Source organism: Mustela lutreola, chromosome 7 (assembly GCF_030435805.1).
Source record: "Mustela lutreola isolate mMusLut2 chromosome 7, mMusLut2.pri, whole genome shotgun sequence".
Classification (NCBI taxonomy): domain Eukaryota; kingdom Metazoa; phylum Chordata; class Mammalia; order Carnivora; family Mustelidae; genus Mustela; species Mustela lutreola.
In genome coordinates, this window is record NC_081296.1 from 152,929,354 (window position 1) to 152,954,564 (window position 25,211).

Consider the following 25,211-nt stretch of genomic DNA (forward strand, 5'->3'; position numbering starts at 1 on the left):
CGCTAAGCATGATACCCTCTAGTTTCATCCATGTCGTCACAAATGGCAAGATTACATTTCTTTCAATGGCTGCATAGTATTCCATTGTATATATACCACATCTTCTTTATCCATTCATCTGTTGATGGACATGTAGGTTCTTTCCATAGTTTGGTTATTGTGGACATTGCTGCTATAAAAATTTGGGTGCATATGCCCCTTCGGAGCACCACGTTTGTATCTTTAGGGTAAATACCCAGTAGTGCAATCGCTGGGTCATATGATAGCTCTCTTTTCAGTTTTTGCAAATATATTCTCCCATTCTGTCAGTTGTCTTTTGGTTTTGTTAATGGTTTCCTTTGCTGTGCAAAAGCTTTTGATCTTGATGAAGTCCCAATAGTTCATTTTTTGCCCTTGCTTCTGTTGCCTTTGGTGATGTTCCTAGGAAGAAGTTGCTGCAGTTGAGGTCAAAGAGTTTGCTGTCTGTGTTCTCCTCAAGGATTTTGATGGATTCCTTTCTCACATTGAGATCCTTAATCCATTTTGAGTCTATTTTCATGTGTGATGAAAAAAAAATAGTCCAATTTCATGATTCTGCATGTGGCTGTCCAATTTTCCCAACACCATTTGTTGAAGAGGCTGTCTTTTTTCCATTGGACATTCCTTCCTGCTTTATCAAAGATTAGTTGACCATAGAGTTGAGGGTATATTTCTGGGCTCTCTATTCTGTTCCATTGATCTATGTATCTGTTTTTGTGCCAGTAACATACTGTCTTGATGATGACAGCTTTGTAATAGAGCTTGAAGTCCGGAATTGTGATGCCACCAACTTTGGCTTTCTTTTTCAATATTCCTCTGGCTATTCGAGGTCTTTTCCATGTAAATTTTAGGATAATTTTTTCCGTTTCTGTGAAAAAAATGGATGGGATTTTGATAGAGATTGCATTAAGTGTGTAGATTGCTTTAGGTAGAATAGACATTTTCACAAGATTTGTTCTTCCGATCCAGGAGCATGGAACATTTTTCCATTTCTTTGTGTCTTCCTCAATTTCTTTCATGAGTACTTTATAGTTTTCTGAGACTAGATTCTTAGCCTCTTTGGTTAGGTTTATTCCTAGGTATCTTATAGTTTTGGGTGCCATTGTCAATGGGATTGACTCCCTAATTTCTCTTTCTTCTGTCTTGTTGCTGGTGTAGAGAAAAGCAACTGATTTCTGTGCATTGATTTTATATCCTGACACTTTACTGAATTCCTGTACAAGTTCTAACAGCTTTAGAGTGGAGTTTTTTGGGTTTTCCACATAGGGTATCATACCATCTGCGAAGAGTGATAGTTTGACTTCTTCTTTGCCAATTGAGATGCCTTTAATTTCCTTTTGTTGTCTGATTGCTGAGGCTAGGACTTCTAGTACTATGTTGAATAGGAGTGGTGATAATGGACATCCCTGCCGTGTTCCTGACCTTAGCGGAAAAGCTTTCAATTTTTACCCATTGAAAATAATATTTGCAGTGGGGTTTTCTTAGATAGCTTGGATAATATTGAGGTATGTGCCCTCTATCCCTACACTTTGAAGAGTTTTGATCAGGAAGGGATGCTGTACTTTGTCAAATGCTTTTTCAGCATCTATTGAGAGTATCATATGGTTCTTGTGCTTTCTTGTATTTATGTATTGTATCACATTGATTAATTTGCAGATGTTGAACCAAACTTGCAGCCCTGGAATAAATCCCACTTGGTCGTTTTGAATAATCCTTTTAACGTACTATTGAATCCTGTTGGCCAGTATTTTGGTGAGAATTTTCGCATCTGTGTTCATCAAGGATATTGGTCTGTAATTCTCCTTTTTGATGGGATCCTTGTCTGGTTTTGGGATCAAAGTGATGCTGGCTTCATAAAATGAGTTTGGAAGTTTTCCTTCCATTTCTATTTTTTGGTACAGTTTCAGGAGAATAGGAATTAGTTCTTTAAATGTTTGGTAGAATTCCCCTGGGAAGCCGTCTGGCCCTGGGCTTTTGTTTGTTTGGAGATTTTTGATGACAGTTTCAATCTCCTTACTGGTTATGGGTCTGTTCAGGTTTCCTATTTCTTCCTGGTTCAGTTGTGGTAGTTTATATGTCTCTAGAAATGTATCCATTTTTTTCCAGATTGTCAAATTTGTTGGCGTAGAGTTGCTCATAGTAGTTTTTATAATATTTTGTATTTCTTTGGTGTTAGTTGTGATCTCTCCTCTTTCATTCATGATTTTATTTATTTGGGTCCTTTCTCTTTTCTTTTTGATAAACGTGGCCAGGGGTTTATCAATTTGATTAATTCTTTCAAAGAACCAGCTCCTTGTTTTGTTGATTTGTTCTATTGTTTTTTTGGTTTCTATTTCATTGATTTCTGCTCTGATCTTTATGATTTCTCTTCTCTTGCTGGGTTTAGGGTTTCTTGCTTATTCTTTCTCCAGCCGCTTTACGTGTAGGGTTAGGTTGTGTACTTGAGACTTTTCTTGTTTCTTGAAAAAGGCTTGTATCATTATACATTTCCCTCTCAGGACTGCCTTTGTTGTGCCCCACAGATTTTGAACCATTGTGTTTTCATTATCATTTGTTTCCATGAATTTTTTTCAATTCTTTAATTTCCTGGTTGACCCATTTATTTTTTAGAAGGATGCTGTGTAGTCTCCATGTATTGGGGTTCTTTCCAAATTTCCTCTTGCAATTGAGTTCTAGCTTCAGAACATTGTGGTCTGAAAATAAGGAGGGAATGATCCCAATCTTTTGATACTTGTTGAGACCTGATTTATGACCCAGGGTGTGGTCTATTCTGGAGAATGTTCCACGTGCACTAGAGAAGAATGTGTATTCTGTTATTTTGGGATGAAATGTTCTGAATATATCTGTGATGTCCATCTGGTCCAGTGTGTCATTTAAGGCCTTTATTGCCCTGTTGACCTTTTGCTTAGATGATCTGTCCATTTCAGTGTGGGGAGTGTTAATGTCCCCTAATGTTATTGTATTATTGTGGATAAATTTCTTTGATTTTGCTATTAATTGGTTTATACAGTTGGCTACTCTCATGTTAGGGGCATAGATATTTAAAATTGTTATTTCTTCTTGTTGGACAGACACTTTGAGTATGATATAGTGTCCTTCCTCATATCCTATTATAGTCTTTGGCTTAAAATCTAATTGATCTGATATAAGGATCACTACCCCAGCTTTCTTCTGTTGTCCATTAGCATGGTACATTGTTTTCCACCCCCTCCCTTTAAATCTGGAGGTGTCTTTGGGTCTCAAATGAGTTTCTTGTAGGCAACATATTGATGGGTTTTGTTTTTTTATCCATTCTGATACCTGTGTCTTTTGACAGGGGCATTTAGCCCATTAACATTCAGGGTAACTATTGAGAGATATGAATTTATCATTGTATTGCCTGTAAGGTGACTGTTACTGTATATGGTCTCTGTTCCTTTCTGATCTACCACTTGTAGGCTCTCTGTTTGCTTAGAGGACCCCTTTCAATATTTCCTGTAGAGCTGGTTTGGTGTTTGTAAAATATTTCAGTTTTTGTTTTTCCTGGAGGCTTTTAATCTCTCCTTCTATTTTCAATTATAGCCTAACTGGATATAGTATTCTTGGATGCATGGTTTTTTTGTTTAGTGCTCTGAATATATCATGCCAGTTTTTTCTGGCTTTCCAGGTCTCTGTGGATAAGTCCACTGCCAATCTTTACTCTTGTGTGTTACAGATTTCTTTTCCTGGACTGTTTTCAGGATTTTCTCTTTGTCGCTAAGACTTGTAAATTTTACTATTAGGTGATGGGGTGTGGACCTAATTTTATTGATATTGAGGGGCATTCTTCACTCTCCTGGATTTTGATGCTTGTTCCCTTTGCTATACTAGGGACATTCTTTCCAATATACCTTCTGCTCCCCTCTCTCTTCTTCTTCTGGAATCCCAATTATTCTAATGTTGTGTGATCTTATGGTGTCACTTATCCTCGAATTTTTTCCTCGTGGTCCAGTAGTTTGTCCCTCTTTTGCTCAGCTTCTTTATTCTCTGTCATTTGGTCTTCTATATCATTAATTCCTTCTTCTGCCTCATTTATTCTAGCAGTAAGAGTTTCCATTTTTTGATTGCACCTCATTAATAGCTTGTTTGATTTCAAGTTGGTTAGATTTTAGTTCTTTTATTTCTCCAGAAAGGGCTTTTATCTCTCCAGAGATGGTTTCTTTAATATCTTCTATGCATTTTTAAAGCCTGGCTAGTATCTTGAGAATCATTCTGAACTCTAGGTCTGTCATATTACCAATGTCTGCATTGATTATATCCCCAGCCTTTGGTACTACCTCTTGTTCTTTTTTTGTGGTGAGTTTATCCATCTTGTCATTTTGTCCATTAAGATTTGCTTTCTCCTCCTCTCTAGAGGAGAATTCCAATTCCACTGTTCTCCTTGGCAAGTGAAGTTGGTCTTGGCTGGGTTTCTTGGCAATCTTCTGGGGGAGGGAGCTGTTGTAGTGATTCTCAAGTGTCTTTGCCCCAGGTGGAATTGCACCTCGCTTACCAGGGGCTGGGCTAAGTGTTCTGCTTGGGTTCGCTCTCAGGAGCTTTTCTTCCCTGAATGCTCTCCGTACAGTTCCAGAAGATGGGAATGAACATGGCGGCCTCCCAATATCCGGCCTGGAGGAGGTGAGATCTCGGCGTCCTGCTCCTCAGTGGGCCCTCAGAGAAAAGCGCCCAACCGCCCCCGCCTCCCTGGCCTCTGGTTGTGCTTGGAGAAAAGCGTTCGGTCGCTTCCATCTCCCTGGCCTCCAGTCGCATGTGGAGAAAAGTGCTCAGTCACTCTATCTTCCTGGCCTCCGGCCCCACTCTGAGCTCACTCAGGCTGCAACCGGTTCAAGGTAACCCGGAGCTGAGCACTCACTCCTCCCCTCTGTCTTTGTAGCCGGTTTCCCTGCTGTAAAATCTGCAAGCTCTTTATAGATCTTGGATACCAACCCTTTGTCTGTTGTGTCACTTGCGATTATTTTCTTGCCTTCTGTGGGTTGCTTCTTTGTTTTGTTGACTTTTTCCTTTTCTGTGCAGAAGCCTTTGATCCTGATGAAGTCCCAAAAGTTCATTTTGGCTTTTTTTCCCTTTGTCTTTAGAGACATATCTTGAATGAAGTTGCTGTGGCTGATATCAGAGGGGTTACTGCTTATGTTCTCTTCTATGTTCTGATGGATTCCTGCATCTCGTTGAGGTCTTTTATCAATTTTGAGTTTATCTTTGTGTATGGTGTAAGAGAATGGTCGAGTTTCATTCTTCTACATATAGCTGTCCAATTGTCCCAGCACCATTTATTGAAGAGACTCTTTTCCTGCTTTGTCGAAGATTAGTTGAGCACAAAGTTGAGGGTCCATATTTGGGCTGTCTACTCTGTTCCACTGGTCTATGTGTCTGTTTTTGTGTTGGTATGATGCTTTCTTGGCGATCACCTGTTTTTACTAAAGCTTGAAATCAGGCAACGTGATGCCTCCAGTTTTGTTTTTCTTTTTCAACATTTCCTTAACTATTTAGCGTCTCTTCTGATTCCAACTTTTAGGATTGTTTGCTCCAGCCATTTGAAAAATGTCGGTGGAATTTTGATCAGAATGGCATTGAAACTATAGATTGCTCTAGTCAATCTATGCTCTAAAATGTCAAAATATTGACATTTTAACAATGTTTATTCTTCTGATCCATGAGCATAGAATGGTCTTCCATCTTTTTGTGTTTTACAGAATCCCCTTTAATATTTCTTGCAGGTCTGTCTTGGTGGTCACTTCATCTTTCAGTTTCTGTATGCCCTGAAAGGTCTTTATCTCTGCATCCATTCTGAATGACAGTCTGGCTGAATAAAGTATTCTTGGCTGCATGCTCTTTCCATTTATACCCTGAATCTATATTACATCCCTTTTGGCTTGTTTGGTTTCTGTGGGAAGTTCTGATGTTATTCTGATGATTCTCCCTCTGTATGTAAGAAAACGATTCCCCCTTTCTGCTCTAAGGATATCTTCCCTGGCTCTATGATTTTCATGCTTCACTATTTCATGTCAGGGTTTTGATCTATTTTTATTGATTTTTGGAGGGGTCCTCTGTGTTTCTTGGTCTCAAATGCTTGTTTCCTTCTCCAGATTAGGGAGGTTCTCTGATGTGACTTGGTCAAATATACCTTCCAGTCTTTTCTGTATCTCCATCCCCTTGGGGATCCCAGTAATTCTGACTTTGAGCCTTTCATTGCATTGTTCTCCCTAAGTCTAATTTCATGTGCCACTAACTGCCTACCCCTGTCTTGTTCAGTTTCCTTCTTCTGTCTCGCTTATCTTGTAGGTCACTAATTGTTCTTCTGCCTCATTTACCATGGCTGTTAGAGAATCTAGCTTAGGCTGTATTTCATTCATAACATTTTAAAACTCAGCCTGATTAGATCTCATTTCTGTTCTTGGGGATACTATATTGTCATAAATGCCTTTTTTCAAGCCTCGCTATTGAGGTCATGATTGCTATCCTGAAGTCTGTGTCTGACGTCTTGGTTATATCTGAATCAATTAGTTCTGTGGCAGAGGATGTTGACTGTTGTTCTTTTTTTTGTTGGGATTTCCTCCTCCTAGTCAGTATGTCCATGGGTGGTTGAGTGACTGGAGCGAGTCAAAAATATCAAACAAGACCCAAGCAGGATGCAGCCTAGCAATATCCAGAGTGTTTGGAAGCCACCATTGAAAAACAAAGGCAAACCAAAATGCAAGAATAAAATAAAAAAATTGAAAAGAAGAGAAAGGGAAAGATGGCAGAGAAGTAGGATGCCCTGTTTCAACAGGTTCCCTAAAGTGAGCTAAGTATCCACCAAAGCACTGTGAGCACCCATGAAATCAGCCTGAGGTGTAGGATTGTATACTTCTGGATGTCTATGGGTCAAAAGACACCAGTGGGGAAAAGCAGAGTGAGAATGCTCTGATTGATATTGGAGGATAAACAGAGGGGGAGGGAGCCACCAGAAGCAATCCCTGTAGTTGGAGAACATCATTAGCTTGGAGTCTGGTTAAAAGCACTCAAAAAGAGCAAAAGATCTTAAGGGACAACTGGTGGAATCAGGCATTCATGGGCATGGGCCTAGGACCACGGACCAGGACGGCCACTTCTGGTGACCACCCATGCCAGGGAGAGTGCAACTGAGCCTCCAGTTCCTGGCTCCTGAGCACGTGGATGTGCACTGCTTGCATTACTGCTCAGGAAAGTGCTCATCACACTCTCACTTGTGCATTAGGGAGTCTGGTATGGGCACCAGCCTGAACTCTCTAGAACCACACCCTTCTGTGCTCTGCTCACACTGCACAACCAGGGTCTGATTGCACTCCCTGCCCAGGCCTGAGAGAGCTTGGTGTGAGCATTATCCAGTGGTCTCTAGGACGGAATACTCCAGCCCATGCCTGAAGGAACTCGGCGAGATCTCTGGTCAGGGTCCCTCCATGGCAGCAGCCTTCTGTGACCTGGATGACTGAGTGGTGTTTGCATGATCCCTATACAGCAGTCTTGGCAAAGGCAGCGACTGGAAATGTGTTCCTCAGACCAATATCACTTGCAGTTTTAGTGGCCACGGGGTGCTGAGACAAGCAGGCACTTCGGGTGACCCCTGAGACAGTGGCTGGGGGCCCACACTGCCCACACCATGAATTTGCGTTGTTCAGTGGAGTTTGCCAAGGGGGAGTGTGTGTTCTGGATCACCCAGAGGGGAGCAGACTGAGGCCTCTCTCTGAGGTGGAGGTCTGGGTGCATTTTGCTTTCCACTAAACCTCCAAAAAGCTGCAAAAAAAAAAAAAAAAAAAACAAAAAAAAAACAAAACCCTCCAAAATACAAAATCCCAAAGAACCAGTTTCCACAGAGCCCAGCCCCTAAATAGGGGGCAGGACGACTCAACCCAAGCAAGACTGACTGAAAAACAGTGCAGTGGGCCCCTCCCCCAGAAGGAAAGCCAGAAGAACAGGAGGACAACCACCACAATATCCCCATATTACTGTAATACCCCAACATCAGGGGAAAACAATATATTAAACTTCCAGTATAACACTAAAATCTGTATATTTCATAGATACATCTCTTTAAAAAAAATCATTCTCATGATTATCGTTCTTTTAATTTCTTTAACCTACTTACCATTACAACTAGAGGTTTAATACAGCATATTCCATAATAACATTTTAACTTGAACTTTTTTCATACACATATCTCTGTTTTTCTTTTCTTTTTCTTTTTAAAAATCATATAGATATAAGCTTCAAGGTAATCCTTTTTCCATATTCAATGCTATCCTTATGTCTAAACCAGTTTTAATCCCCCTTTATCTCAGGAAAGTTGAGTCTTTTAACAACGATATCAAGGTATACCCAGCAAGAATCAAAATAACCATCCTCGTCCACATCAAGGATTTACAACTACCTTCCCATCTTCTTCAATCTGTGTTTCTGTGCATTTGTTTTTGTTCTGGTATTATATAAATCTCATTCTTGGGGTTCATTTTGGCTGGGTTCTTTTTTTTTTATTCTTTTTATTTGTCATTTACTCTTGTTTCTCTTTTTGTTTATATACCTTATAAATCTTACTTTTGGGGCTCATTCTGGTTGGGTTTGTCTTTTTTCTCTCTATCTCTCTTTCTTTTTTCTTTCTCTTTGGTGGTGACTTCTGATTTCTCTGAAGCATTCCAGGATGCACCTTGGCTGGATCGTGGTTGATACATTCTGCTATACATCCCTTCAAAATCCTCTCACCAAAATGACTAGGAGGAAGAACACCCAACAGTGTAAAAATTCAGAGACTGTGCCCTCTCCATCAGAACTCTTGGATATGGACATAAACAGTATGTCAGAAAGAGAATTCAGGGGGTGCCTGGGTGGCTCAGTGGGTTAAGCCTCTGCCTACCGCTCAGGTCATGATTGGGATCAAGCCCTGCATTGGGCTCTGTGCTCAGAGGGGAGCCTGCTTCCTCCTCTCTCTCTCTGCCTGCCTCTCTGCCTACTTGTGATTTCTCTCTCTCTGTCAAATAAATAAAATCTTCAAAAAAGAAACAAAGAGAGTTCAGCATAACAATTATCCAGGCAATGGCTAGGTTGGAGAAAACCATTAGTGACAATATAGAATCTCTAAGGGCAGAAGTGAGAGCCACTAAGGAAGAAGTTAAAAGTTTAATCAATGAGATCTAATCTAATCTAAATACTCTAACAGCTAGGGTAACTGGGGCAGAAGATAGAATTAGTGATCTAGAGGACAAACTGATAGAGGAAAAGGTCAGGAGGAGGGCTGGAACAAACAGCTTAGAAGCCATGAAAACAGACTCAGGAAATAAATGATGCCATGAAATGTTCCAACATCAGAATTATTGGGATCCCTGAGGGGGTGGAGAAAGAGAGAAGACTAGAAGGTACAGTTAAATTCTGGATGAAAATTTTCCCAGTATGGAGAACGGAACAAGAGTTCATGTCTCAAGGCACACGAAGCTAGAAAAGCCTCAGTGAGCAACTAAGCTACCCCCATGAGCAACTAAGCTAGAAAAGCCTCAGTGCACTTGATTGTGGAACTGAAGAATCATAATTTTAGGGAAAAGCTTCTGAGGGCATCTAGGTGGAAAAGATTCCTCAGGCATTGAGGAAGGTCCATCTGAATAATATCAAACCTGTCCAAAGAAACTTGGCAAACCAGAAAGGGATGGCAAGACATACTCAGGTCATTAAATGAGAAGAAAATGCAGCCAAGAATACTTTATTCAGCAAGGCTGACATTCAGAATGGATGGAAAGATAAGGAGCTTCCAAGACCGGCAAGGCTTAAAAGAGTATGTGACCATCAAGCCAGCACTACAAGAAACATTAAGGAGGGGTCCTATAAAAGAAGAAATAACCCAAGAGTGACATCGACCAGAAATGTACAGAGACTATCTGTAGAAACAAGGGCTTCATAGGCAACGTGATGTCAATAAAAACATATTTTTCAATGATCACTCTCATCATGAATGACCCATATGGAACCCCTGTCCCATAAAATGGCACAGGGTTGCAGATTGAATAAAATGACAGGACCTGTCCTTATGTTGTTTACAAGAGACCCATTTTGAACCTAAGGATACATCCAGACTGAAAGTGCAGGGATGGAGAAGCATCTTTCATGCCAATGGGCCTCAAAAGAAAGCTGGGGTAGAGATTCTCATATCAGATAAATTAGATTTCAAATTAAGGACTATAGTCAGAGATACAGAAGGACACAACATCATTCTTAAAGGGTCTATCCACCAAGAAGATCTAATAATTATAAATGTTTCTGCTCCCAATATGGGAGCAGCCAACTACATAAGACAACTGTAAATCAAGATAAAGAGTCATATTGATATGAATACATCAATCATAGGGGCTCTTAACATGCCACTCTCAGTAGTGTCTAGATCTAGATTTGTCTAGATCATCCAAGCAGAAAATCAATAAAGAAAAAGGAACATTTAATGACACATTGGACCAGATGGACCTCATCGATATATAAAGAACATTTCTCCCCAAAACAACAAATACTCATTCTTCTCGAGCACATATGAAACCTTCTCCAGAATAGACCATGTACTGGGTCATAAAAAAGGGCTCAACTGATACCAAAAGATTGAGATTATTCGATGTATATTCTCAGACCACAATGCTTTGGAACTGGAACTCAACAATAAGAAGAAGTTTGGAAGAAATTCAAACACCAGGAAGCTAAGGACCACCTTGCTTAAGAATGCTTGGATTAACCAGGAAATCAAAGAAGAACTTAAACAATTCATGGAAACCAGTGAGAATGAAAACAAGTCAGTCAACATGTGTAGGAGAGGGTGTGGAGAAAGCGGAACCCTCTTACACTGTTGGTGGGAATGCAAGTTGCTACAGCCACTTTGGAAAACAGTGTGGAGATTCCTTAAGAAATTAAAAACAACACTTCACTATGACCATGCAATTTCAGTACTGTGTATTTACCTCAAAGATACAGATGTAGTGAAATGAAGGGCCATCTGTACCCCAATGTTCTTCGCAGCAATGGCCACAGTCACCAACTGTGGAAAGAAGCAAGATGCCCTTCAATGGATGAATGGATAAGGAAGATGTGGTCCATATGCACTATGGAGTATTATGCCTCCATCAGAAAGGACGAATAACCAAATTTTGTAGTAACATGGATGGGACTGGAAGAGATTATGCTGAGTGAAATAAGTCAAGCAGATGGACTTAAATATCGTGGTTTTTCTTATTTGTGGGATATAAGGAATAACACAGAGAACATGGGGAGATGGAGTGGAGAAGGGAGTTGCAGGAAATTGGAGGGGGAGATGAACCATGAGAGAAGGTGGACTCAGAGGAACTAACTGAGGGTTTTGGAGGGATGGGGGTGGGAGGTGGGGTGAGCCTAGTGGTGAGTATTAGGGAACGTATTGCATGGAGCACTGTGAGTGGTGCATAAACAATGAACTCGGGAACACTGAGAAGAAATTTAAAAAAATAAATAAAATTAAAAAGAATAAATAAAAATTAAAAAAAAAACAAAGTATAAGGATAGAGGGAACATTCCTCGACTTTATCAAATCTGTCTATGAAAAACACACAGCGATTATCATACTTAATGGGGAAAAGCTGAAATCCTTCCCATTGAGATCATGGACATGACAAGGATGCCCACTTTCACCGCTTTTGTTCAACAGAGATGTCCTAGCAGCAGCAAACAGACAACAAAGAGAAATAAAAGGTATCCAAATTGGGAAATTAGAAGTCAAACCCTTTCGCTTCACAGATGACAGGACACTTTATAAAACCCAAAAGACTATACCTCCAAACTACTAGAACTCCTACAGCAAATCAGCAATGTGGCAAAAAATCAATGGGCAGAAATCAGGTGCTTTCTTATACACTAACAATGAACATATAGAAAGGGAAATTAGAGAATCTATTCTATTTACTAGAGCACCAAAAACTACAAGATACCTGGGAATAAACCTAACCAAAGAGGTAAAGGATCTGTACTAGGAACTACAGAACACTCATGAAAGAAATTGAAGAAGACACAAAAAGATGGAAGACCATTCCATGTTCTTGGATTGGAAGAATAAACATTGTTAAAATGTCTATTCTGCCCACAGCTATCTATACTTTCAATGTGATTCTAATAAAAATTCCACCAGTATTTTTAAAGGGCTGGAATAAACAATCTTAAAATTTGTACGGAACCAGAAAAGACCCTGAATTTCTAAGGAAATGTTTAAAAAAAAAAAAACAAAAAACAAAGCTAGGGGCATCATGTCGCCTGATTTCCAGCTTTATTACAAAGCTTTGATCACCAAGACAGCATGGTACTGGCACAAAAACAGGGACATAGGCCATTGGAACAGAGTAGAGAGCTCAAATATTACTGGCAAGTCTATGGTCATACAGTCTTCGACTAAACAGGAAAAAATATTGAGTGGAAAAAAGACAGTCTCTTCAATAAATAGTGCTAGGAAAATTGGACAGCTATGTATAGAAGTAATGAAACTCAACCATTCTCTTACAGCATACACAAAGATTAACTCAAAATAGATGAAAAACCTCAATGTGATACATGAATCCATCAAAGTCCTAGATGAGAACATAGGCAGTAATCTCTTCGACATTGGCCACAACAATTTCTTTCAAGATATGTCTCCAAAGGCAAAGGAAACAAAAGCAAAAATAAACTTTTGGGACTTCGTCAAAATCAAAAGCTTCTGCACAGCAAATGAAACAGTCAAGAAAACAAAGAGGCAACCCACGGAATGGGAGAAGATATTCACAAGTGACAGTACAGACAATAGATTGATATCCAGGATCTATAAAGAACTTATCAAACTCAACTCACACAAAACAGACAATCATGTCAGCAAATGGGCAGAAGATATGGACAGACAATTCTCCAATCAAGACATACAAATGGCTATCAGACACATGAAAAAATGTTCATCATCACTAGCCCTCAGGGAGATTCAAATTAAAACTACATTGAGATATCACCTTACACCAGTTAGAATGGCCAAAATTAACAAGACAGGAAACATGTGTTGGAGGGGACGTGGAGAAAGGGGAACCCTCTTCCACTGTTGGTGGGAATGCAAGTTGGTGCAGTCACTTTGGAGAAGAGTGTGGAGATTCCTTAAGAAATTAAAAATAGAGCTTCCCTATGACTGCAATTGCACTCCTGGGTATTTACCCCAAAGATACAGATGTCGTGAAAAGAAGGGCCATTTGTACCCCAGTGTTTATAGCAGCAATGACCATGGTCGCCAAACTGTGGAAAGAACCCTTCAATGGGATGCCCTTCAATGGATGAATGGATAAGGAAGATGTGGTCCATATACACTATGGAGTACTATGCCTCCATCAGAAAGGATGAATACCCAACTTTTGTAGCAACATGGACGGGACTGGACGAGATTATGCTGAGTGAAATAAGTCAAGCAGAGAGAGTCAATTATCATATGGTTTCATTTATTTGTGGAGCATAAGAAATAACATGGAGGACATGGGGAGATGGAGAATAGAAGGAAGTTGAGGAAATTGGAAGGGGAGATAAACCATGAGAGACTATTGACTCTGAAAAAGAATCTGAGGGTTTTGAAGGGGCGGGGAGGTGGGAGGTTGGGGGAGCCAGGTGGTGGGTATTATGGAGGGCATGGATTGTATGGAGCACTGTGTGTGGTGCCTAAACAATGAATTCTGTTACACTGAAAAGAAATGAAAAAAGTAGTTAAGAGAGGAAATAGTAAAAGTTAAAAAGAATTTTAGCATAAGAATAAATTAATGTTAAAAAATATTAATTAACTTTGCAAGACTAAAGAATCCTGGGGAGAAAGCCATGCATTCCGTGCTTTGCTTTCTCCTCCTCTGGAATTCCACTGTTCTCCTTGGTAAGTGAACTTCATCTTGGCTGGATTTCTTGCTGATATTCTGGGGGAGGGCCCTGTTGTAGTGATTCTCAGGTGTCTTTGCCCAAGGTTGAATTGGACCATCCTTACCAGGGGCCCAGCTATGTAATCCGCTAAGGTTCGGTTTTGGGGAGCTTTTGTTCCATGAACGCTTTCCATAGAGCTCCGAAGGATGGGAATGAAAACGGTCGCCTCCCAGTCTCTGGCTGAAGGAGCCTAGAGCTCATGGCCCCACTCAGTGTGCACTCGGAGAAAAGTGTTCAATCACTCCTGTGTCCCTGGCTTCTGGCTGCGCTCCAAGATCACCCAGCCTGTGGCTGGGTGTCTCTTTCTCTGGCACACAGCCCTGCCTGGAGTCTCTGAACCTCACAGATCCCTGAGCTATTTCAGGGGGCTCTCCCCGGATCTTGTGGGGTCCCAGCTCACAGAGCAGTGGTCTGATTGTGCCACGGATCACAGTTTAAGGTAATCCTGAGTTGAGAGCTCACTCCTCAGCTCCATCTCTGTAGCCAGCTTCCCTGCTCTAATATCTGTGAATTCCATGACACTCAGACACCCCTGATCCTTTCGTGACTCTGTGGGACCTGCGGACCATGCTGTCCTACGTGGGCTTCACCCTGGCTTAGCTTCTGGAGTGATGTCCCTCAGGGGAGCAGCCTTTTAAATGTTCTGGTTTTATGCTCCATTGCTCTGCTGTTTTCTCGGAAGCTGGTCCCTCCCTCTAGGTCTATCTTCCCGTCGCTTTGGAGTCACTTCTCTGATGGTCCTACCTTTCAGAAAGTGGTTGATTTTCTTTTTCTCTTCTTCTCTTCGATCTCCTATAGGATTTGTAGGTGTTCGCAAGGGTTTGATAAGCTATCTAGATGATCCCCTGCTACCTGATGTCTCCTGAGCCTGCTACTTCTCTGACAACTTGACTCCTCCTCACCCTTCCTGGATGTATCTTGATATCTTTGTTAAAGGACCCAACTTTCCTGAGATAATGGGGAATTAAAACTGGTTGATATATAAGAGTAGCATTGATTGGGTAAAGGGATTACCTTGAAGCTTATCTGTATATGAATATTTAAAAAAAAATTAAAAAATAGAAAAGCAAAAGAAAAACACAGGTATATGTATCAAAAAAGTTCAAGTTAAAAGGTTATTATGGAATTTGTTGTACTGAACATCTCATTGTGATGGTAAATAGGTTAATAAATTATTTAAAAATTGAAAATAATGAGAATAGTGGGAATGAATTAAAAATTAAAGTTGTATCTAAGATGTAGTGGTGTTTGTTCTCTTGTAGGTTTTTTTTGGGGCTGGCTTTCTGTGGGAGGGGCCTGCTGCGTGTATTTTCAGGCAGTCTTGCTATCCTTGAGTCCTCCTGTCCCTCTCAAGGCGCTGGGCTTTGAGGAAACTGTTTTTTCAGGCTTTTGTTCTCTGTTTTTTTTTTCCCCTTCCCTTTGTGGCTTTTGGCATTTCTTTGGAGGTCTAGAGGAAAGCAGACTGCACCCAGACCTCCGTCTCAGAGAGAAGCCTCAGTCCGTTTCTCTCTGGGTGTTCCAGAGCATGTAAATTCCACCACCTGCTGCTGGCAGAACACATCCCCAGTCACAGTCTCAGTGGTCAGAAGAACTCCCGCTTTTACTGAAAACCATGGGAAATACTAATCCAGAGAGCTGGCTTCCTGTGGTTGCCTCTGTCATGGCTGTCTGTGCAGGTCCAGACCTCCAGAGAGGTCCCAACTAGAGATAGCACACTGAGATTTTCCTGCTGGTCCAGGCTGGGAGTGTTCAGCTCTCCTGGTCCTAGAGAGCACTGGCTAGGATCTCTTTCAGGGGAGGGTGTGGAGAGTGACTCAGACCCCATTTGCACAGTGTGCATGCAGAGTACAAAAGGCTGTGGTTCTAGAGAGCTCCAGCTGGCATCCACATGAGATTCTCTCACGTGAGCTGCCATCCAGATGCTCTCATGCATGTTGGCAGTTCAGGGACCAAGGCCTGGTTCTCTGCTGCACTCTCTCTGGCTCAGCACCAGGTGTAGTGGTCCTGGGTTCATGGGCTTAAACCCCTGTCCCTAACCACCTGATTCAATCAATTTCCCTTTAAGATCTTTTGCTCTTTTTGAGTGCTTTCAACCAGAGTCCAAGTTAATGCTGGTCCCCAATCACAGGGCACTCTCATATTGCGGTATTACTTTCCAATGGGTCGCTTCTGCTGGCTCCCTCCCCCTCTTTATCTTCCAATATCAGTCTGATGTTCCCACTCCACTTAACCTGTCCGCTGGCCTCTTCTGCCCCCATAGAGATCCAGAAGTGTATAATTCTAATCTCAGGCTGATTTCATGGGTGATCAGAGTTCTTTGGTAGGTAATCAGCTCACTTTAGGGGACCGGTTGGAACAGCATCTCCTATTTCTCCGCCATTCTGTCTATGAGAAAAGGTGTTTATCAGGTGTGAGAGTAATTATTCAAACATTTGAGAGAATAGGAAGTATCCTGAAAGTGGACCATGAGGTAGCTGGCACACTGGGAGAGAGCACAGAGGAAGTGGCCTTACCTTCATTATGGAGCAACCTCCTCCCCATGCTGACTGGCATCTGGAGGAGCATGCCCTCTTTTTAGGGCTAGGGAAGCAACCAGGGAAGAAGACAATCAAAGAAAATTAAGCCTAACCTATGCATCAGAAGGGGAACAATTAAGATCAGAGCAGTGATCAATAAATTAGAAACCAGAAATACAGTAGAACACATCAGTGAAACTAGAAGCTGGTTCTTTGAAAGAATTAGAAGATAAATAAGCCACAGGCAAGAATTATCCAAAAGTAAAGAGAAATGACCCAAATTATTAAATTATTAAATTGTTAAGTTATGTAAATTAAATTAGTAAATTATTAAATTATGAATGAAAGTAGAGAGATCATCACCAATACCAAGGAAATAGAAATAATCGTCAGAAATTATTATCAGCTGCTATATGTCAATAAGTTAAGCAACCTAGAAGAAATGGATGCATTCCTGGAAACCTATAATCTTCCAAGACTGAAACAGGAAGATATTGACAACCTGAATAGACCAATAACCAGTAACGAGATTGAATATAGTTGCCAAACTACAGAACACTTATGAAGGAAATGGAAAAAGACTCAAAAAGATGGAAAACGTTTCATGCTCATGGTTTGGGAGAATAAACATGGCTAATATTTCTATGTTGCCAAGAACACGTAGATCCTAGATAATTGTCACGTAGATCCTAGATAATTGCATAATAGTACTTTAAAAGGATTATCCATCACAACCAAGTGGGATTTTCCCTGGGCTGATAGGTCCATTCAACATTTGCAAACCAGTCAGTGTGATAGAACAAATTAAGAAGAGAAGAGAGAAGAATAACATGGTCCTCTCAATTGATGCAGAAATAGCGTTCGATAAAATACAGCATTCTTTCCCGCTTAAAACTCTTCAGAGTGTGGGATAGAAGGAACATTCCTCAATTTCTTAAATTCCATCTATGAAAAACCCACAGCAAATATCATTCCTTTAAGATCAGGAACATGACAAGGTTGCCCCCTTTAGACACTATTGTTCAGCATAGTCCTAGAAGTTCTAGCAACAGCAATAAGAAAACAAAAAGAAATAAAAGGTATTCAAATGGGCAATGAAGGAGTCAAACACTCTCTTCACAGATGACATGATACTTTATGTGGAAAACCCAAAAGACTCCACCACCAAACAACTAGAAATCATGCAGCAATTCAGTAACATGGCAGGATACAAATCCTTTGCACAGAAATCAGTTGATCTTGTATACACTAACAATTAACCTGTGGAGAGAGAAAATAGAAAATTGACTCCATTTATAATAGCACAAAAATAATAAGATACATAGGAATACACCTAACCAAACAGGTAAAGTATCTATACTGAAGAAACTACAGAACTCTGATGAAGGAAATGGAAAAAGACTCAAAAAGATGGAAAAACATTTCATGCTCATGGTTTGGAAGAATAAACATTGCTAATATTTCTATGTTGCCAAGAACAACCTATACTTTCAATGCCATCCAGATCAAATGCTGGAACAAACAATCCTAAAATTTGCACAGAACCAGAAAAGATCCTGGATCAACAAGGAAATGTTGAAAAAGGATAACAAAGCTGGGGTCATCACATTGCCTGACTTCAAGCTATATTACAGAGTAGTGATCACCAAGACAGCAACCTGAGGGTTTTGAAGGGGCAGGAGTGGTTGGGTGAGCATGGTAGTATTATGGACGGCATATAATTCATGGAATACTGGGTGTGGTACATAAACAATGAATTCAGGTACACTAAAAAGAAACTAAAAAAAAAAAAAAAGGCAGCATGGTACTGGTAAAAAACAGACACTTAGACCAATGGAACAGAGAAGACAGTCCAGTCATGGACCCTCAACTCTATGATCAAGTAAATGAGCAAGCAGGAAAAAATATCCAATGGAAAAAAGACAGTCTCTTCAATAATTGGTGCTGGGGAAATTACCTATATACAGAAGAATGAAACTCGACCATTCACTTACACCATACACAAATATAAACTCAAGATGGATGAAAGACCTCAATATGAGACAGGAATCATCCAAATCCTAGAGGAGAACATAGGCAGTAACCACTCCGACATTGGCCAAGCTAATTCTTTCAAGACATGTCTCCAAAGACAAAGGGGACAAAAGCAAAAATGATGTTTTGTGACTTCATCAAGATCAAAAGCTTCTGCACAGCAAAGGAAACAGTCAACAAAACAAAGAGACAATGCACAAATGGGAGAAGATATTTGCAGAAGACACTACAGACAAAGGGCTAATATCCAAGATGTAGAGAGAACTCAAACTCAACACTCAAAAAAACAGACAATCACATCAAAAAATGGGCAGAAATCAGGTAATGTGATGCCTGTTTTCAATCTTTACTACAAAGTGTGATCACCAAAACAGCATGGTACTGGCATAAAAACAGATACATAGACCAGTGGAATAGAGTAGAGAGCCCAGATATGGACCCTCAACTCTATGGTCAAATAATCTTCGACAAAACAGGAAAAAATATACAGTGGAAAAAAGACAGTCTCTTCAATAAATGGTGCTGGGAAAACTGGACAGCTGTAAGTAGAAGAATGAGACTCGACCCTTCTCTTACACCGTACACAAAGATAAACTCAAAATGGATAAAAGACCTCAATGTGAGACAGGAACCCATCAGAATCCTAGAGGAGAACATAGGCAGTAATCTCTTCCATATCAGACACAGCAACTTCTTTCAAGATATGTCTCCAAAGGCAAAGGAAACAAAAACGAAAATGAACTTTTGGGACTTCATCAAAATCAAAAGCTTCTGCACAGCCAAGGAAACAGTCAAAGAAACAAAGAGGCAACCCACAGAATGGGAGAAGATATATGCAAATGACAGTACAGACAAAAGGTTGATATCCAGGATCTATAATGAACTCCTCCAACTGAACACACACAAAACAGGCAAACATTTAAAAAATGGGCAGAAGATATGAACAGACACTTCTCCAATCAAGACATACAAATGGCTATCAGACACATGAAAAAAGTTCATCATCACTAGCCCTCAGGGAGATTCAAATTAAAACCAAATTGAGATATCACCTTACACAAGTTAGAATGGCCAAAATTAACAAAACAGGAAACAACATGTGTTGGAGGGGATGTTGGAGAAAGGGGAACCCTCTTCCACTGTTGGTGGGAATGCAAGTTGGTGCAGCCTCTTTGGAGAACAGTGTGGAGATTCCTCAAGAAATTAAAAATAGAACTTCCCTATGACCCTGCCATTGCACTCCTGGGTATTTACCCCAAGGATACAGGTGTAGTGAAAAGAAGGGCCATCTGTACCCCAATGTTTATAGAAGCAATGGCCACGGTCGCCAAACTGTGGAAAGAACCAAGATGCCCTTTAACGGACGAATGGATAAGGAAGATGTGGTCCATATACACTATGGAGTATTATGCCTCCATCAGAAAGGACGAATACCCAACATTTGTAGCAATATGGACGGGACTGGAAGAGATGATGCTGAGTGAAATAAGTCAAGCAGAGAGAGTCAATTATCATATGGTTTCACTTATTTGTGGAGCATAACAAATAGCATGTAGGTCATGGGGAGTTAGAGAGGAGAAGGGAGTTGTGGGAAATTGGAAGGGGAGGTGAACCATGAGAGACTATGGACTCTCAATATGAGACAGGAATCTGAGGGGTTTGAAATGGCGGGGGGGGTGGGAGGTCGGGATACCAGGTGGTGGGTATTATAGAGGGCACGGATTGCATGGAGCACTGGGTGTGGTGAGAAAATAATGAGTACTGTTTTTCTGAAAATAAATTAATTAAAAAAAAGAGAAGTCTAAGCCCAAATTGGCTCCAAGGTAAGATTTATCAAGTATACAAACAAAAACAGACAAACAAAAAGATTGACAAAAGTATTTGACATGAGAATATATATATATATATATATATATATATATATATATGTATATATATGTGAAATTAAAAAAAAACCTTATAAAGAAGAACTCCAATTATAAGATTTAGATACTATTAGAAAAGCTCAAATACATAGACACACCGGAGGATGAAAAATATGGGAGCGTAGTTATAAATTTTCAGTATGGGCGAGAAAGGTTGTTTTGATTTTTCCTGGATGTATCTTGATATCTTTGTTAAGGATTCAACTTTCCTAACATAAAGGGGGATTAAAAATTGGTTTACCTATAGCGTTAGCATTGATTGGGGGATTGGGATTATCTTGAAGTTTAACTCTATATTAATATTAAAAACTAAAAATAGAAAAGAATAAACTAAACTAAACTAAAATTAAATTAAAAAATTAAAAAAATGGAAAAGCAAAAGGAAAACGGGTATATGTATCAAAATGTTCAGGTTAAAAGGTTACTATGAATTTGATGTACTGGACATCTCACTGTGTTGGTAAATAGGTTAAAAATTATCTATAAAAGAATGAACCAGAATATTGGGAACGGTTTAAAAATAAGGGTTGTATCTATGAAGTCTTGGTGGTTGTTCTCTTGTCGTCTTTTTTTTTTTTACCCTGGTTGGCTTCCTGGGGGAGGTGTCTGCCATGTAGGCTTCCAGGCTGTGTTCCCTGAGTTAAGTCCTCAAGCCCCCCTCAAGAGGGTGGGCTCTGAGGAAACCTGTTTTTCAGGCCTTTGTTCTCTGGAGGTTTTTATGTTTGTTTGTTCATTTGTTTTCTCTTCCTTTGACAGCTTTTGATGGTGTTTGGAGGTTTAGAGGAAAGAGATTGCACCCAGACCTCCCTCTCAGAGAGAAACCTCAGTCTATCCCCCTCTGGGAGCTGCAGAGCACATAAGTTCCCCCTTGGCCCCTGGAAGAGCACATCCCATGTTGCCGGCCCTGGGGACACAGGAACTCCTGCTTGTACCCAAAATGACAACAGCAGCAGCTCTCTGGGCAGCTCCAGACTGCCAGAGAGGTTCCAAGCAGCGATAGCACACTGAGATTTTCCCACTGGCCTGGACTGAGAGTACTCAGGCCTTCAGGGACAGAGAGCACTGGGATGGCACCTGCACGCACCTCTCTCAGGGGAGGGTGTGGGGCACGACTTAGGCTCTGATAGCAGGACATGGTGTGGGCGTGGGGACTGCAAAAAAGTCTGTGCTTCTGCTGCCTGACACGGCTCCCAGCCCCTCACAGGAGCTGGACCTCACATGCTCTCAGACCTGCTTGTGGCTCAGGGACCAAGACATGGCTTCCTCACTGCACTCTCTCTGGCTCAGCACCAGGGGTGGCTGTCCTGGGTCCAGGGACTTAAGCCTCTGTCCCTAACCACCCTGATTCCCAGAACTTCCCCCTGCAATTCTTTGTTCTTTTTGAGTGCTTTCAACCAGACTCCAAGTTAATGCTGGTCCCCAGTCGCAGGGCGCTCTCCTATTTCCAATGGGTCTCTTCTGGTGGCTCCCATCTTAGTCCGATGTTACCACTCCTCTGTACCTGCCCACTGGTGTCTTCTGCCCCCATAGAGATCCAGACGTGTATAATTCTAATCTCAGGCTGATTTCATGGGTGATCGGATTTCATTGGCAGGTAATCAGCTCACTTTAGGGTACAGGTTGAAAAGGGGCCTCCTCCTACTTCCCCGCCATCTTGTCTCCACCTCACTATTATGTTTTATATTTTATACTAAATAACTCTACAAATAATAGAATAATAGGAAGTGGGCACTATAATATCTTGAATGAAAATCCCAAGCAGTTTGTTACTTTAGGTTGTTTTTTATAAGTTATATTGCACAGTAAATTCATGTGTTAAATATAATTATGTGGACTTTTTTTGGTTGTAAAATATATTACCAGTTATGTAAGTAATTCCAATAGTACTTCCAGGAGTAGCAGTATCTAAAAATATACATATTTATAGTGTAATAATTCATCAGAGGTTATCAGTAAATGAAACATACCAAGGTTATTATGGAAAGAAGGATATGACAATTAGGCAATGCATCAGACATTTTCTGCCAATGTTTGTATATTAGAACAGAAAGAAATGTATATATACCTCATAAGAAACACAGCTGGGGACAGCCTGCTGATTATGCAGAGAAAAAACTGAGAGATGAGATTTGGGGAACAAGGGAGAATACTGAAAGTCCACAGTTGCTCAAGAGAACTTGGTGGTGACACAGGTAAGTGAGAGAGTCTGTGAGGTTCTGCACACCTGGGACTCCTTGTCCAGGTTCATCTGGATCAGTGAACACAACACAAGGAGACTCACAGGAGGCTGGTACACTAGATTGGTAACTATTCTTAGACATTCCTGTAATGCATTAAATACACACACAGGAAAGCTGCCAACACAGAGAAGACCCGCTAATGAGTTTCCCTCTTCTTGGGAACGACCATCCCAAGATGCTTCATGCTGAGTTGAGGAGTGGGCCTGACCCTCCTCCAGCTACAGGCAAATAGATTCACCTCAGACACAGAAGATGCATTCCATGCAGACCCCTCCCTCGACGTTACAAGAGTAGAAGGACTCTGAGTGGAAGGGCCTTTCCTGTGACTCCTCTGATGTGCGGAGATCAGTACTGGTTTCATAGGAAATCAAGAGAGCAAACAGCCCAGAAGATATTTATGAATTCTCTAGGTGAAATCCTGGCCAGTTCAATGGGACAAAAGCAGGGATATGAGAGGAAGTGATAGTATTGTCTCATATAGTACCTGCTATATTATTTTATTTCTGGATCATGATTTGAGCCATATATCCCCATTTCAGCCCCACTTCAGAGCCCTCCCATCATGGGAGACATTCATTATTGAACCTTTCTCCATCTGAAACTTGGTGAAGATCTTGTCAGTGTGACAGGACCCCAGTTACATGGGGCTCAGGATACAGGACAGGTTGAGGGAGAAGTCAGAAGAAGGAGAGAATGAGGTTGGGGGGTGGTTTCTGATGGATATTCAATGGATAGCACAGGGTGGGCAAGGATCTGGGACCTGCCAGCTGGACCTCAGGATTCACATGGATTCCCTGTGTGGAAGCTGGGAAACATGTCTCAAACACAGTCACCAAGGACGCTCTCATGGACTCTCCCCACCAGAACAGGACCCAGCAGGAAACGATGGGTTTTCCTCTCTGGATTGTCATCCCACCAGTTTCAGGGGGAAATCTGAGCGTCCCTCATAGCAGGTGGAGTCCTTTTCCATCCAGGAAATGCAGCGGTGCCTACAGAAGGGCAGTTCCTGATCACCTGTGTCCGCCTACATGTACAATGAGCCAGAGGATACACTGGAGCCAGGGGGAGAAGAACTGACTTGGGCAGTCATAAACATGTGGGGACTGTGTGTGCCCGCTGAGGGCAGAGAACAGGCACACAGCATGCAGAGAGCCTGGGCTGTGCAGGTGTTTCTCAAGGATGGTGGGAATCTGCAACATGTGCTTCTGTGGAGGATGAAAATGAGACATAGAAGAGGTTGATGAAGGGAAGTTCCCCGGAGACTGGTGAGATCTCTGCTGTGTGGATGCTGAGCGCTCTCTGCTGCCCTGAGTGCCCCTGCAGCTCAGCACATCCTGTGCCAACAGGGAGGTTTCTGTCCTGGCTCACGCTGAGGGCCCCTCACTGTGTCTCTTGCACAGTAATACATGGCCGTGTCCTCAGTTCTCAAGCTGTTCATCTGCAGATACAGCGTGTTCTTGCCGTTGTCTCTGGAGATGGTGAATCGGCCCTTCACAGAGTCTGCGTAGCTTGTGCTACTTCCTTCATAGCTAATATATGCGACCCACTGCAGCCCCTTCCCTGGAGCCTGGCGGACCCAGTCCATGTCGTAGCTACTGAAGGTGAATCCAGAGGCTGCACAGGAGAGTCTCAGGGACCCCCCAGGCTTCACCAGGTCACCCCCAGACTCCACCAGCTGCACCTCACACTGGACACCTGCAGATGGAAGACATCTTGGTCAGGAAACTATCACATATCCTGTTTTTCTCTCACTCACATTCACTCACATACTCAATTTCTTTTTTTCTCCATAAATTACCTTTTAAAAGAGCAAGAAGGAAAACCCAGCCCAGCACAAATTCCATGGTGAGCTGTCTGTGTTCTGTCCTGATCACTGAATGAACACCTGGGTATCCGGGGCCTGGGGTTTCTCTCCCAGCTGCAGGGTCTTGGCTGTGCTGGTTAAATCAGCAGAGGGGAGGCCCTATTTGCATGTCCTCTGGCTATATATTCAGATCTATTCTGACAGAGAGGCTGTGACCCACAGTTGTGAATACCTTTAATTTACTGCTAATGACAAATTTTGAAAAAAAAATTTTTTATTATATAACATTCCAGGGTGTATACTTGTGTTTGTAGGGTATCCATGAAGATATATGGGGAGAGACTGACCCCAGGATCTAGGTCAGTGCTCCCCCCACAGGAATTGCTGCCCCCCACCCCGAATCATCTGCAGGACAGAGTGTCAGGATATGAGGCATATGGAACCCATCCTGTAATGGGGATATATTTATTTTGCTTATTTTATACTTTACCATAAATATAGAGAAAATCAGCATCGTGTAGGTGTGTTTTCATATCTTCTGATCTCTCTATGTCCCTCCAGAATCACGTTTGTTATTACCTATAATAAGTTCGATGTGTATATGCGACACAAGATGAACGGCCCACATACGGAGTGTGTGATATGATAAACACAGGTGTCACAATTAATATTATGGACAGTGAGTGCCTCAATTCTCCCTAAAATTTCCAGCATTTCCCCCTGGAATTCCTCCTTCCCTTTC

At 41.4% G+C, this 25,211-nt stretch overlaps 1 gene segment (V, D, J or C); it reads right to left on the reverse strand.

Moving 5' to 3' along the window:
* Window positions 1–24,574, reverse strand: part of LOC131837278 (immunoglobulin heavy variable 3-23-like) — a 40,159-nt gene extending 15,585 nt beyond the window's left edge. The window contains 1 exon segment of the V gene segment in view: window positions 24,464–24,574. Within this exon segment, the coding sequence occupies window positions 24,464–24,509 (46 nt within the window).
* Between the last annotated feature and the right edge of the window lie 637 nt (window positions 24,575–25,211).